At 36.3% G+C, this 15,973-nt stretch overlaps 3 protein-coding genes and 1 non-coding gene across 5 annotated transcripts; 2 read left to right on the forward strand and 2 right to left on the reverse strand.

Annotated features, from left to right (window-relative positions):
- Positions 1-168: 168 nt before the first annotated feature.
- LOC145613108 (uncharacterized) lies at positions 169-8,201 on the reverse strand. 2 transcript variants are annotated; one of them, XM_081668164.1, is made up of 11 exons: positions 8,086-8,201; positions 7,705-7,838; positions 7,011-7,155; positions 6,746-6,873; positions 6,542-6,613; positions 5,814-5,922; positions 5,590-5,714; positions 5,453-5,494; positions 5,022-5,234; positions 3,978-4,072; positions 169-328 (listed from the first exon to the last, which is right to left on the reverse strand). In XM_081668164.1, exons 1-10 carry the CDS (start codon positions 8,183-8,185, stop codon positions 4,001-4,003), a joined length of 1,140 nt encoding a protein of 379 aa, XP_081524290.1. In that variant the 5' UTR covers positions 8,186-8,201; the 3' UTR covers positions 169-328; positions 3,978-4,000. The 2 variants fall into 2 exon arrangements, with proteins under 2 accessions (XP_081524290.1, XP_081524289.1); XM_081668163.1 differs by lacking the exon at positions 169-328 and having other exon boundaries at positions 3,622-4,072.
- Positions 350-3,409, forward strand: LOC145613109 (stromal 70 kDa heat shock-related protein, chloroplastic-like). Its single transcript, XM_081668165.1, has 8 exons — positions 350-958; positions 1,061-1,313; positions 1,438-1,517; positions 1,609-1,751; positions 1,847-1,945; positions 2,033-2,222; positions 2,312-2,710; positions 2,892-3,409. The coding sequence occupies exons 1-8, from the start codon at positions 425-427 to the stop codon at positions 3,288-3,290; spliced, it is 2,097 nt and encodes a 698-aa protein (XP_081524291.1). The 5' UTR covers positions 350-424; the 3' UTR covers positions 3,291-3,409.
- Positions 8,202-10,858: 2,657 nt separating the features above from the next.
- Positions 10,859-13,255, forward strand: LOC145613033 (uncharacterized). The gene has a single exon (XM_081668101.1). The coding sequence runs from the start codon at positions 10,859-10,861 to the stop codon at positions 13,253-13,255; it is 2,397 nt and encodes a 798-aa protein (XP_081524227.1).
- LOC145615769 (small nucleolar RNA R71) lies at positions 11,354-11,460 on the reverse strand. Its single transcript, XR_014107360.1, has one exon. It is a non-coding gene; the product is annotated as a small nucleolar RNA R71 (small nucleolar RNA).
- Positions 13,256-15,973: the final 2,718 nt, after the last annotated feature.

Below are 15,973 nucleotides of genomic sequence, written 5' to 3' on the forward strand. Positions count from 1 at the left end.
TTCCCCCTCCAATTTCCTTTATCCAAAATGGCAAAATCCAACTTCTAAACTCTCACAAACACTCTTGACTCATCATCAACAGTCAACATCACAAACTCATCATACATTCATTCATTTACAAACCACATTTCCATCTTACAGAAACTCCTGGACTTTACTAGAAAATTAAACCCACAAATTTCAAAAAATAAAAAATCCAAATCCAACGGTCACCAAACTCTTGCATCTCAATCCCACCCAATCCAACGGTGGAGAACCAAAGAGCCTTCTAGAATACTCTCCCTCCAAAACTTCCTTTTTATAACTTGATCATCTTTATCACTTTCACCTAACCCATTAAAAAAAAAAAAATTGAAATAAAAACTTGATTAATTCTCTGTTTTTCAGATTTTCTGTGAAATCTCTGAAACTTGGTACAATAATCATGGCAACAACCTCAGCAGCAACCCAAATCAACATCCTAGGAAAAACCAGCAACAAAAACAACACTACTTTCCTAGGACAAAAACTCAGGAATAACAGAGTATCAGTACTTGTTGGCTCTAAGAGAAGAAATGGCAATGTTCCCGGACACTCTAGAAGGTTCGGTGGTTTACGAGTGGTGTGTGAGAAGGTGGTGGGGATAGACTTAGGGACTACAAACTCCGCTGTCGCGGCAATGGAAGGAGGACAACCCACTATCATAACCAATATCGAAGGGCAGCGCACCACGCCTTCTGTGGTGGCTTACACCAAGAATGGTGATCGCCTCGTGGGTCAGATTGCGAAGCGACAGGCAGTGGTTAACCCTGAGAACACGTTCTTTTCGGTTAAGAGGTTTGTAGGGAGGAAGATGGGAGAGGTTGATGAGGAGTCTAAGCAGGTTTCTTATAAAGTTGTGAAGGATGATAATGGGAATGTTAAGCTTGAGTGTCCTGCTATTGGGAAGCTATTTTCTCCTGAGGAGATTTCTGCTCAGGTAGTACTGATTCATTTTTCGTGTTTTTTTGTATGATTACTTGCATTGTTGAGATTAGATAACTGAATGAGATGTTGTGTATGTGAAAAAAAAATAATGCAGGTGTTGAGGAAGCTTGTGGAGGATGCATCAAGGTTCTTGAATGATAGTGTTAATAAGGCGGTGATTACTGTACCGGCTTATTTCAATGATTCTCAGAGGACTGCTACTAAGGATGCTGGTAGAATTGCTGGTTTGGATGTTCTTAGGATTATCAATGAACCTACTGCTGCTTCATTAGCATATGGGTTCGAGAAGAAGAATAATGAGACGATTTTGGTTTTTGATCTTGGAGGTGGTACTTTTGATGTTTCGGGTAAGTTCTTCAAAGAAAGTGACTACAATTGTGAGAGATTCTATGTATTTATCAGAATTCTGCAGTAGTTTTTGATGCAGTACATCAGATTATCTTACATTGCAACTCTTTCTGCCTTTTGCAGTTCTTGAGGTTGGAGATGGAGTTTTTGAGGTGTTATCTACATCAGGTGACACTCACTTGGGAGGCGACGACTTTGATAAGGTAGGAAACAAAGCATGCCTTATGTTACCTTTAATCGATTCGTCATTCTTGTCCAGTGGAATGATAAAGTTGTTTGTAATTGCTTCTGCAGAGAATGGTAGATTGGCTAGCAGAAACTTTCAAGAAGAATGAGGGTATTGATCTTCGGAATGACAGACAAGCTCTTCAGCGTCTAACTGAAGCTGCTGAGAAGGCAAAGATTGAGCTTTCGACCTTAACTCAGACAAGCATTAGGCAAGTACTATATGTGTATCATACTTTTCCACAGGATTGTACCTTTAGAAATCATTTCAGATTTTACTAAGATCATCAATGGTGTGTTTTGACAGCTTACCTTTCATTACTGCAACACAGGACGGCCCAAAACATATTGACACAACCCTCACAAGAGCAAAGTTCGAAGAGTTATGTTCAGACTTGCTCGACAGGTATAATGTTCAGAAAACTGAAGTAGTTATTTTCTCAAATTGTGTCACTTTGCTTTGATTACTGACAAGATGCTTTATATTCTGCAGATTGAAGACACCAGTTGAAACTGCTTTAAAGGACGCACAACTATCGATTAAAGACATAGACGAAGTTATCCTTGTTGGTGGATCAACAAGGATACCAGCTGTACAGGATGTTGTGAAAAAGATGACAAGTAAAGACCCGAATTGCACTGTAAACCCTGATGAAGTAGTAGCCCTTGGTGCAGCTGTTCAGGTAAGTAGTTTTTCATTCAGTATTAAATTTAAGAGTCTTTGGTGTAGTTCGTGGTTAACTCTTCCTTCCCAAATGGCGGTCAATTTCAGGCTGGTGTGTTGGCTGGAGATGTTAGTGACATAGTTTTATTGGATGTAACACCACTGTCTCTGGGGTTAGAGACTCTTGGTGGTGTTATGACAAAGATCATTCCGAGAAACACGACACTGCCTACTTCCAAATCAGAAGTTTTCTCAACTGCTGCAGATGGGCAGACAAGTGTAGAGATCAATGTTCTTCAAGGAGAAAGAGAGTTTGTGAGAGATAACAAATCACTTGGAAGCTTCCGACTAGATGGGATACCTCCAGCTCCGCGTGGGGTACCCCAAATCGAAGTTAAGTTCGATATTGATGCCAATGGAATTCTTTCTGTCACTGCTGTTGACAAAGGAACTGGAAAGAAACAGGACATTACTATAACTGGTGCTAGCACTTTGCCTAAAGATGAGGTATGTTTTGTGTAGACAAGGCAAAAGTCGTTATTTGTGTTGAAACAGACATATATTTGATATGCACTTAAAAACAGAGTTGCTGGAAAATGACCTGACCAAGAAATAATTGGTTGTAAACATGGTTTTAAGCAGCAAAGCTGTTTGGATAGATATTAATGTGAATGAATGATTGTTGCAGGTGGAAAAGATGGTTCAAGAGGCGGAGAAGTTCGCACAAGAGGATAAGGAGAAGAGAGATGCAATTGACACCAAGAACCAAGCTGATTCTGTAGTGTATCAAACTGAGAAGCAGCTGAAGGAGTTGGGAGAAAAAATCCCTGCTGCAGTAAAGGAGAAAGTTGAGACCAAACTAAAAGACCTCAAGGATGCTATGGAAGGTGGCGTAACTCAGAAGATTAAGGATGCCATAGCTGCAGTAAACCAGGAAGTAATGCAGATGGGACAATCTTTGTACAGTCAACCAGGAGCGGCTGGGGCAGGTCCTACAGCAGGAACTTCTGCTGATTCAAATGAACCTACTGGAACCAGTTCTGATGGTAATGGAGAGGTGATAGATGCTGATTTTAGCGAAAGCTAATGGGGAGGTTATCTAGCAAAGAATTTCCATGCAGCTCACAATATATACTTCGGGCTTACAAGTGTTCATTTGTCTGCTAACTTTTGAGCCATCTTGGTATACCAATGACATGCATAATATTACAGGAGCTCTTAGAAGTTATTTCACAATTAAAAATATTTCTGAAGGATATCTTTTCTCGAGTTGTGATGTATTATATGAGTAGAATTAGGAGAACTTGTAAATTTTGGATGATTTAAAATAATGTTGTTCCGAAAAATACAATGAAAATGTTCATTAGAAAAGCTAGCAGAATTATTATTATTTTATATAATTGATGCCAAATGTTTCTACAGAAATCTTGCTAAACATAATACCTTATTGAAATTCCTTTAACCCAGAGAGTGAGATAACACCAATAATAGGTCCATAATGTGTTTAAAATCATAGGTAGGTCTCAATACAAAGTAATGGGAGCATCCAATCACAATACAAAAATATGAAGCAAACTCCTCAAACCACCCCCCACCCACCCAAAAAAAGAAAAAAAAAAGAAAAAAAAAAAAACCAACCAATCCACAAAAAAATCACTACAGGGCAAGCAACAATTCTACAACTAGATTCAAGTGAAACAATAAATGAGTATTAGTATTTCCCTTGCTCTTCCTCCTCGCCTTACGATCAAACGAGGGGGGCAGGAAATTATACCTGTTACTTGATGATGAGCCTTATCAGTTCACATATTGTATTCCTGTAGCTGTTTTGCTCCCATTGTGAAGTTGAAGAGCAGTATCGCCAACCACCTGCATGTTTGTCCATTGTTCAATCAGTAGATTCTGTACCAGAATGTCCATGACTATTTTTTAGTTAAGCCTAGAAAATAAAGATTATCCTTTCTCTAAAAACATAAGAAAACGAAATCTGAAAACTTCATAATGTGCATGGCCATAAAATGATAGAAAACACAAAAAATTATGGTTTACGAGGCCTACACTCACTTTCAACCAAATTGGGATAATGAGAGTCATTGGAATCTCTATGTATTTCCCTAGCCACAACATATCACAACACATGTAAAGATCCTCATCGAATCATTCTTTTCAATTCATGAAATTAATGTATCCCAAGCCAACAAATGAACATCGGATCCTTGGATACCAGTGCCTGAGGCCCTTATTTTAGGATTAGCAGTGGATTTTAGCATGTGATGGAACTTGATCCCAAATCACCAGCTGTAGCTCATTCAATGCCTTGCAGTGTTTAACATGAATGAAAATGCGCCAATCATACCATCCACTAAGAACTCAATGTTGTACACTCCATCAACAGTTTACAACGATTAATATCTAACTACTAAATAATTAGAAAATTTGTAGTTCGGACACACATTTTTAGGTGATTCCCACAGCCTTATCACTAGCCATCTAATTTAGGTTGCCTATAAACTGAACAGCTAGGATAATTTAAATCGATAAAAGTTTCAAAAGCATTCCGAAGACATTGCATGATATGAATCATAGGTCAATGCTAGTGCTAAAAAACCTTATGGTTCAAGAGGCATCATAAACAGCTACAAATTGAAGCAGGTATATCGTAAATGGGTGGACTAGGTAATATCGAATGAGAAGTTAGAGATTTCCCAGGGATATCAATAACAAACAAACGGATTTGATTTCCTTTTAAATAATATCTTAGAATCTGTTTTTTTTTAAAAAAAAAAATCTTAAAATCTTAAGCCTGAGATTTTCATACCTTTGCCATGGATCTATAGGAATATTCTGTAACCCCAGCAACATGAGGTGTGATAAGAACATTTGGAAACTGCAAGATTGGGTCACTGGGATCAAATGGCTCAGTCCAAGCCACATCGATACCCAAGCCTCCTAAATGGCCAGACTTGAGACTTTGTGCAACAGCATCATAATCTAGGAGACCTCCACGAGCAACATTTACCAGATAGGCCCCCTGCATACATAGTGAAAGAGCCAAAAACAATTGGATTTCATCAAAAAGAACACTAGGGAAAAAAAATCTAAACAACACTAAGAAATTAAAAAAAAAATCAGTTGAGCTCAAAGTTTCTCATAGTAGATCTTTTGCTTCTCTATAGAAAATCGTGACATGCTAACATTTTTAAGGGGAAAAGGAATAGCTGACTTGAATCAAAAGTAAGCAAAACACACCTTTTTCATGGACTGCATGAATGAGTGGTTTATGATACCAGCCTAAACATTAGCAAAGACACACCTTGGTCAGCACTTCTCTCAGACAACATGGAATTTGACAGTACAAGCAAGTCAATATTTTTAAGTAGCATTACCGTCTCACGGTTCATATTTAGGCAACAAACAACTATGTCTGCCATTCCTGCATACTTGTATATGTCATCATGGCTACCCTTCTCATCAACTAAATCAGCAACACAATCATTATGGGCTGAAGAACCTGAAAATATAAAATTTATACATGACACCTAATCATAAAAAATAAGAGCATAATTGGAAACATAAGTAGTTAGTTTCACAAATGCAATAACAGTCGCACCATTTTGAAAAGAGGACCAACTACGTTTTGTCGCAAGGATTTTAACATCAAATGGTCTCAACCGCTTTGCCAATTCTTGCCCAATATTCCCAAGACCCAAAATTAACACCTGTTTAAGCATATATGGTCTTCATGTCAGCTTGGAAATTAAGTGAAAAGTGGAAATCAACTAATTAGATAAAAAGCAAGAAAGTAAACACCAAACAATCTTCTTCACAACTTTTGCTGACATAAAGACCTTTATCTAAATCCAGTGCTATAAACAAGCTTTTCACCGAGTCTGTTTACTACAGCCATCCGACTCAACATCTACAAATGAATCTACTACACTATAAACAAGCTGCACCTGGCCAAACTAGGGCTTGGGATAACTTTTCACCAACTTCTGAGCTCATTGTTGGGATGACTCATGAAGAGCACTTGATCATTCTTCATGATTGAATTTTAAACTGCCATTTGTACTGACACATGAAGAACAATCGATCATTCTTCAAGATAGAATTTTGATATTAGCTATAATGATAACTGATCAGTTGCCTTCTCTCAGTCAAACAACATAGATAACGTTCAGATACTACCAAACCCTTCAAAAAGACACTGTGGCTTAAAATTCTGACTCATACATGAAGTAAACAGAGAAGATGTAAACTATAAAATCCAAAAATTTTGGTGCAGTTAATAACGCAGCAATAGCCAGGGGAAGGGGATGGGGGGAAAGGAGATCTCACAGTTTTCCCAAATAAAGTTCCACCAGCAGGCTCGCCAAGTTTTTTCAGCTTTATTGAAATCTCCATCTCCTTCTGCAAAAAATTAGCAAGGGAAGCTTAAATTTGTCTGGCAGATGAAAAGTTCACAGAGAAACGAGACTATAAATATCCTTCAATAAGCAATGGAAAATGAAGTTTGTACACCACTACACAAAAACAGCCTACTTGTTTTCGTAAAAGGCCCAACATCAGATATATTGCCATCTCTGCACAAGAAGCAGCATTTCCAGTGCCATCTGCGGGAATTCTAGCAACTTTAATTCCATGTTTTGTTGCTGCATCTGCATCAACACCTGCTCAAAACAGAAGCCAGACACAATGTCAATGAATGCACTAAATTCTGCATCTTCCCTTCAATCACTCAAGAAGAAAAAAGAAAATACAAGGAATTATCAGAATCACATAAACAATAGCAAACCCAGAGAAATACCCTCTAAGCCAACACCAAACTGTAATATGAGCTTCATTTGTTTTGCACGAGAAATAATATCTGAATCTATTCGCATCATCCTCGGTATGCACATGTGGTAGTTGCCAATCACATTGGGCACATCACTTAGAGGGACATCATCAACCTACAATAAAATTTTCAACATGGATAGACTTATTTACATAGAAAGTTAGAAACATCATGTATAACTACCAATCTACCATACTTGATACTTCTTAGACAATTAAATAACTCTAAAGGCTTGAAATTTTATTACACAAAGAAAGCTTAGAATGGCAAGAAGCAATATGAACAACATCAAAGCATAAAATAGTACTTCCTCCATTTTTTTTTTTTTTTTACTTGGAATTTAGTCAATTCACTACATGAACACGCAATTTAAGAAAGAAGGTGTAAACAAAAAAAATTCACCTAACCCTTTCCTCTAGAAGTTCATCGCCCTTATAGACAATAAGCCTCTACACCACAAATTGTCCATGATCAATCAAAGATCAACCCTAACTCGACCTGGGTTCGGTTTCTATAAAATTGAGGCAATATTCAATTATTCACTTCAATTGGATATCTAATACTAAATTCAATGATATCAAATCAATGTATTTCTAATGTTCAATATCAGTGAATAAAGACTTCAGCTTTAAGTATTTTAACAGCATTGCTGGGTAAAGTTTACCTGAATATAAGGATAATTACTCAAATACTCTTTGGTGTAATTATAAGAATCAACAAATTGTTGCCCACAAAATAGAACTCGAGTAATTTGCTCATCATTTCCACCCATTTTCTCTTCATTCACCATTGAACTTGCTGTTGACATTTGTAACAAACATAAACAAAATTAGAATAACAAAAACCGTAGATTTCAGAATCAACCCAATTTGAAGAACTTTTAGTTGAATATACTCCATCCCAAATTAAAATTTTAAAAATTTAAAATGGGGTTGCAAGTTAATGACTTTTTAATCAGAAAATGAAGCAATTAATCAAACATTTTCCCAGAATCTCAAAACTAAACAATTAAATTAAAAATAAGTAAGAGAGTTGATTAGTTTACCAGAGTGAAGATTGAGAGAGGGGAAAGCAGCAAATTTGGTAGCGCAGTCAATAATTCGGGCAAAGCTAAGAAAAGAAGTCACTCTTTTGGTAAGCAACATTTTTTCTTAGTTTTCGTGTTTTATTTGTAATTCTTTCCCATCAAATGGTTTTGTTCGTAATCATCTATCACGTGGGAATAATAGGTTTTATTTGTCTTTACTATGACCTTAACGTGTTGTACTTAAGAAATAAGAAGTAATCGATTTAGAAAATGTTACGGTACAACACAAAATACGATTTTTTTGATCTAGTATTTGCGGGCTAGGCATTTGGATGTAGAAGGGAGAGCAAAGGAATCTCCATTCCAAAGTACACTCACTTGGTAAAATTCAAAACCTATACCTCTAGGATTCGAGAAAAGAGTCTTATCAAGTGAGCCAACACTTTGTTAGTATGTAAGAGTAAAATTTGTATTGGAAAGGTTAAAACTTAAAGAAAAATGTAAATACTAATTTGGATGGAGCAAAAACTAAACCCTTAAGACCGTAATTATCAAATTTTGTATTTAGTATTACTGATTCTTTTTCTAAGTTATTTTCTTTTCAAATCAACTTTAAACTTAATTATATACTTCGTATAAACAATATCAAAATTCAATGGATAAAAATGCAATTTTTCAGACAAAATATACACGTTCTTTTTCTAATATTATGTACTAGGTACGTTATACACAAGTTTGGTGTATTATATAGGCTAGGGAGCTAAAGTTGGTCAACAAATGACCACTTGGCCTAGAAAAACTTCAAAAATTGAGGAGAGAAGAAGAAGAGTTTTAGATTAACTATTTCTTAGTTCTTATACCATATTAATAGTTATAATGGCAAAGTGTCTTTCAACCATGCTTATCTTTTTCTGATAGCAAACTGTTTATAAAGACTAAAGAAAGAGGGGTCACAAAAGTAGATGCCATTTCTTTATGAAGAAGAAAATTGTTAAGGTTAAGAAGAAAAGATCAAAGGAGGGAAAAGGAAAAAAGAATGCTAAAGTTTCGTCAACTTTCTTTAATTTAATTTTGTTTGTATTATATCATCCAACCTACTTACCAATAAAATAATGATAATAGAGGTTAGTCTTATTATTATTACCACAGGGTTGATCCGTTGATTCATATAATACCTTTTCATAGTAGCCACTCATATGTCAATAATGTCATGTAATTGATAACATAAGGTTGAGCAAATAGGAGTGGTCCATTATCTCTCGTTATGTCTATTGTGAAGTTAATTGATAACACATTTATATACTCATTGTTATATGTTATATTTGAGTGTTTCTATCATATTTTCTCTATATATTTAATCTTTTAGAGCTATATTTCTTTATATTTCGATGTTGCTCTCCTCGTGCTCTCTTTCTTTATTTTTTAGGATTTACGCGTAAAAGAGCACCTTTGCAAGCTAAGTGAGCTAGGAGCGTGTAGGAGATTACAAGCCCAACATCATATGGTCATATTCCAAGCTTGAAGTTGTTTTCGAAGGAGTTTTGTGTAGAAGTTGCCTAGCCTTGGCCTGGTCGTGGCTTGTTGCATTAAGCTTTGGCCTGGTCGTGGCTCCTCCTTTTATGCCCAAGAGAAGCCTACCAAGATCAGTAGACACCACGGGTTGGCCGTGGCAAAGTCCTAGCAGCTTTGGGTAACCCGTGGCTATCACCTGACGAAGCATCGAAGCCAAGTTTGAGGCGGTTTGGAAGACCTATTTTAGGAAACTTCTTAACTTATTCCTAGGGATATAAATAGGCTTTGGTTAGGCATATTAGATCACTTTTTGGACTCGTTAAATTGAGTTGAAGAATTCTACAATTCCCTTCAATTTTAGATTTACTTTGTTCAAGATTCTATCTTCAATTCCATTAATTCAAGTATTTCTTCTTTCCTATATTATTATGTCTTTTGATTATTTTGTTAATTTAATTATGAGTGAGTAGATTTATATTCTAGGGTTAGGTTGAACCCTAGTTATGAGTAATGCATGATTTCCCCCAATTCCTTATTTTATTAGATTAATTGCTTTGCTTATTGAATTGTGCTAATTTATCAATGTTAGGTTAGACGTAATTTGATATTGATTGAACCAAGTATCTTATTTATCAATGGAAGTTGAGATTAGATGGTTTGATTAAATTCAATAAGGGCATGAAATTCTCCATGGAAATAGGTAGGATGGATTGCTAGGATTGAATGGATGTTGAGTTTAATGTCTCTAAATTGCATGATACCATGGAAATAGGTTTGATTGGATTTTAGAGAAGCCATAAATACTCGGAAGGGGTTTATTGGTATTTTCAAGGGCACGTCCTTCCTTTGAGTATTATTATTTTGATTAATTGGGGTAGGGATTTATCTTTGCATTATTCATACTAGTGGTGATACTTAACTCTGGATGTTTTTATTAATCGAATTATTTCATCTTGATTCTTCTTGTTTATTTTGTTTAGAATTAGATTAGTTGAATTTCACTATTGATTGGTTACTTGCTTAGTAGTTACTTGAGTCTAATTAATTAGTTGAACCATAGTCTCTTGGGATCCGACCCTTACTTGCCCGTCTACATAGTAGTGGTCTTGTTAGGTTATTTTTGTTAGGTACGCGACACGCCTATCAAATTTTGGCGCCGTTGCCAGGGACTAACGGTTTCATTCTAGTTATTCGTGATTCGTTTTTACTAAGCATTTATTTTGTTGCTTCGGCTATTGTTCCTTGTTTCTTTGATCTTCCGTTTTAGTTTCTTTGTTGCATGCAAACTCGAAGTTTAGGTTCAGATGATTTAACACCTTTTGATTCTGAGATCGAAGCTACTGCAAGAAGACGAAGAGGTAAAAGGAGGAAAAATCGAAATACAAGAGACATGGTTGATCCAGGAACAAAATCTCTTTTGGAGTATGGTATTCCGGATACAACAACCGGATTCCTCTCTAGTATTGTTAGACCACCTGTCACCGCTCAGAGTTTTGAGTTGAAACCCCAATTCATACAATTCATTTCCAATGACTCTTTTGCGGGCTTACCGAATGATTGCCCTGTGACTCACATTGATAGTTTCTTGGAGAAGTGTGACACTATGAAGCTCAATGGTGTCACTGATGATGCTATTAGACTACGCCTCTTCCCTTTTTCACTAAGGGATAGGGCAAGGGAATGGCTACGAGATGAAGGTATTGGTTCTTTTGATACGTGGGACAAGCTTGCTAAGGCCTTTCTAGTCAAATTCTTGGGGCAAGAGAAAACCGCAAAATTAAGGAACGAGCTATCTACTTTCCATCAATCCAATGACGAATCCCTATATGAGGCATGGAGAAGATTTAAACGATTGCAAAGACAATGCCCTCACCATGGTATTCCAGAGTGGATGTTGATCCAAACGTTCTATAATGGTTTGACCAATGAGTTTCGCATATACATTGATGCTGCGTCTGGAGGTTCCATCATGACTAAGAATCCAACCGATGCGAAGGATTTGATTGAGAAGATGGCGGCTAATGATAATTACCATCCAAGGGGACAAAACGCTATCAACATAGGTAATAAACATGATGTTGATGCTCTAACCATGTTGACTAGTTCTGTGCAGGCACTAACTCATAAAGTCAATCAACTCCAAGCTGAGTCCCCTCGACCCTCGATGGAAACTTGTCAGATGTGTGGATTGCAAGGCCATACTGCACGGGAGTGTCAACCCAATTATGATGGAATGACGATTGAGCAAGCTAATGCTATTTATACCACAACCTCCACAAGGCCATTTAATGAAGGGTGGAGAAATCATCAAGGGTTCTCATACAAGAACACTCAAGCTATAGCGAATCCTCCATCACCACCCGCTTTTCAAGCAAGGGCACCTATCAATCATCATCCCATGCACCAACCACCACCTCAATCTTCAAATCTTGAGTCCATTATGGAGACTTTTGCTACTTCCCAACAACAACAACAACAACAAGAGCTTATTTCAAAGCAATTTGAGTTACAAGCAAAGCAGAATGAATATTTTGAAAACTCAATCCAACTGCTTGTTGCTCAAAATAAGAGGATAGAAACTCATCTTTCTCAATTATCACAACAAGTGAGTCATTTATCAACTCTTCAAGATCAAGCAAAAGTCCAAACAAAACAATGCAATGCAATTTTCGTGAAGAGAGATGAGTTGACTACGGGGGGATTAGAGGAGAAAGTGTGCAATCCAGAGTCGAAAACTAAAATACGTGAGAATGAAGGTCCCAAATATGTTGCTCCACATGCCTATGAGGAACCGATGCCTTTCCCGCAAAGGTTATCAAAAGTCGTGCTCGATAAGCATTTTGGGAAGTATTCTGAGACTCTTAAGAAGGTATATGCTACCATTCCTTTTTCCGATCTTGTAATTCAAATGCCTCAATTTGCAAATTTTGTGAAAGGAATTCTAGATCATGATCATAATGATAAGAAATTAGAAAGTTTGGTAGGAAAGGAGAAATGTCCTGATCCTCTACATGATAGCTTACCACCTAAATTGCATGATCCTGGTAGTTTTACTATCCCTTGCATGATAAACGAAACATATTTTGATAGGGTCTTGTGTGATCTAGGTGCTAGTGTTAACTTAATGCCTTCTTCAGTGTATGACAAATTAGGTTTGAAAAACCTTAAACCCTCTCCTATATCTCTTTATATGGCTGATAGAACTGTTAGACTCCCTAAGGGTGTAGTTGAAGATGTATTAGTTGGGATTGGTGAACTTGTTTTTCCTGTTGACTTTGTTGTAATGGATATGAAAGAAGACCATAAGATCCCGATTATCTTTGGCCGCCCTTTTCTTGCTACAAGTCAAGCTTTAATAGATGTTCCCAAGGGACAAGTGACCATTAGGGCTCAGGATAAACAAGTTGTGTTTAAGCTTTTCAATGACCATAATTTTACTTTTGACGGTGGTACTTGTTTGAGAATTGATGCTACTAACCCTTTGGTTGATAATTGTGTTTCTAATAGAAATCTTGTGAGAAAAAAGGGCGATATTCTAGCACATGGGTTTAGCTACCTGAAAATGAGTTCGAATACAAATCACGTCAACTTCAATTTGAAGGAGCCATATAGAGGTGAACCCAAAAACAAACAGGATCGTGGAGTATTCTCTCTGCGTGGTGGTGACCCAGGTTGAGCTACTAAAGGAGGTCGAGCTTATGACCTTATAAACAAGCGCTTTTGGGAGGCAACCCAATTTTCTAACCCTTAATTAGTTTTCTTTTAATCTTTTAGCTAATTGTTCTAGTATTAGCTTGATGTCTAGGATTAAAGTTTTCCTTTTTATTTATTTATTTTTTTATTACTCCTTAGTTGTTATTATTTTTTTATTATTTTTTTTTATTTTAGTGTCCTTGTTCTTCTGCATTTGTTTTATTCTCTAGGATTTTCGTTTTCTGCAGTTTGGTAGTCTTAGTGCCATTTTCTTGTATTATTTTGGTATGTTAGGTAGAACCTATGTACTACCATAGTGTAGTATTTTCCCCTATTATATTTATTCATGATATATTTTGCATTGTGGACATTGCAATATTCAAGTGTGGGGGAGGGTTTTATTCACTATATTTATCAGGCTTTAGTAATTTATAGTGTCATCTTGAATTTCCATTCCAATATGTGAAACAAGTGATTCTCAAAAGAAAATAACATTTTCCACTATTTTTCATGAATTGATTGACATTGGCTTGAGTAATTCGATAAGAGCGTAAATCCTTTCGATGACAATTGTTTGTGGTAAGATGGTTTCGCTTTCCTCTTGTGCGATAAGTACCTTTTGGAGGGCCACGAACCTCGTAAGACTCAAATCGAATACCCTCCTTCTTGATCGCCCTAATTGAGACTTGCATTTTAGCTTCCTGAGATCGATTACCGAATTGCTTGGGAAATATGATTGAGGCATATTTTTGTTATTTAGAGCTTTCAGAGTCATCTTTAGGAATTTTTCTTTATATGTTACATCCTTCTCTTGATAGCCCCTTTGAGCCTTATTTCTTTCTTGACTACCCTTGTGTTACAACATTATGGTTCCGTAATGCATTGTTTGGATAAGAAGAGTATTTTGTTAAGGCATGTTGATTTGTATGATGAGCTATTCGAAGGAAGGTGGTATGAAAAAAAAAAAAAGAAAAAACAAGGAAGGTTGTATGAAAAAAAAAAATGAAAAAAAAAAGTGAATAAAGATATGATATAAAAAAAATGAAAAAAATGAAAAAATGAAAAGAAAAAAAAGAGTATTGAAAAATGATGATGAGAAATAAAGAAGGGTAAATGTTAATGTTGAATCAATGGAGTTGACAAGGAAGAGCAATGCGTTCATTGTTGGAAATTTGTTGTTTTTAATCTCATGGTTGATATTTCATGATTTCGTGCATATCACATTCAAGGGTGTTATGTATGAGTTTTTGTTGGATTGATTTTAAGCACCACATTCCCAAATTTATATCTCTGTCACCCTATCACCCAAGCTTACCCTTTAAAAGTCCTCTTGATTTTCCTTGCAAATTGGTCACTAAAACGGTGGAGGGCAAGATTTTGTGCAAGTCTTGACGAAGGTCATCAAATCGAAGTGAGGCATTGAGCTAATAGGGTTGAGCATCCTTAGGGAAGGTTCAAGCTTGAGGAAAGGAAGTGGCAAGATTGGTTGGTTATTGAAGGGTGCTACAATTTATCGTTTCATCTATGTCATTGATTTGTGATGCATAAATTGAGTTTTGAATTAAAATGATTTTGATTTTCAATTTAATCACTTGGTTGAACATTTTGGTTTGGAAGTTTTTGGTTCGGCTTTGTAGGTATGCCTTTTGAAAACCTTCACGAGACCAAACTCGTCCACTAGGGTAGCCTAGGGGTTTAAAGGGCTTGTTGCACATGCTAAGTGCAATCGTGATTCCTACGACAGTGAGTATTAGGATTTATTGCTTTCTAGGTTAGTTTTGTTTTCTTTCCTCGAGGACGAGTAAAGGTTAAGTGTGGGGGAATTTGATAACACATTTATATACTCATTGTTATATGTTATATTTGAGTGTTTCTATCATATTTTCTCTATATATTTAATCTTTTAGAGCTATATTTCTTTATATTTCGATGTTGCTCTCCTCGTGCTCTCTTTCTTTATTTTTTAGGATTTACGCGTAAAAGAGCACCTTTGCAAGCTAAGTGAGCTAGGAGCGTGTAGGAGATTACAAGCCCAACATCATATGGTCACATTCCAAGCTTGAAGTTGTTTTCGAAGGAGTTTTGTGTAGAAGTTGCCTAGCCTTGGCCTGGTCGTGGCTTGTTGCATTAAGCTTTGGCCTGGTCGTGGCTCCTCCTTTTATGCCCAAGAGAAGCCTACCAAGATCAGTAGACACCACGGGTTGGCCGTGGCAAAGTCCTAGCAGCTTTGGGTAACCCGTGGCTATCACCTGACGAAGCATCGAAGCCAAGTTTGAGGCGGTTTGGAAGACCTATTTTAGGAAACTTCTTAACTTATTCCTAGGGATATAAATAGGCTTTGGTTAGGCATATTAGATCACTTTTTGGACTCGTTAAATTGAGTTGAAGAATTCTACAATTCCCTTCAATTTTAGATTTACTTTGTTCAAGATTCTATCTTCAATTCCATTAATTCAAGTATTTCTTCTTTCCTATATTATTATGTCTTTTGATTATTTTGTTAATTTAATTATGAGTGAGTAGATTTATATTCTAGGGTTAGGTTGAACCCTAGTTATGAGTAATGCATGATTTCCCCCAATTCCTTATTTTATTAGATTAATTGCTTTGCTTATTGAATTGTGCTAATTTATCAATGTTAGGTTAGACGTAATTTGATATTGATTGAACCAAGTATCTTATTTATCAATGGAAGTTGAGA

Source organism: Chenopodium album, chromosome 25, assembly GCF_948465745.1.
Source record: "Chenopodium album chromosome 25, dcCheAlbu1.1, whole genome shotgun sequence".
Taxonomy (NCBI): Eukaryota; Viridiplantae; Streptophyta; class Magnoliopsida; order Caryophyllales; family Amaranthaceae; genus Chenopodium; species Chenopodium album.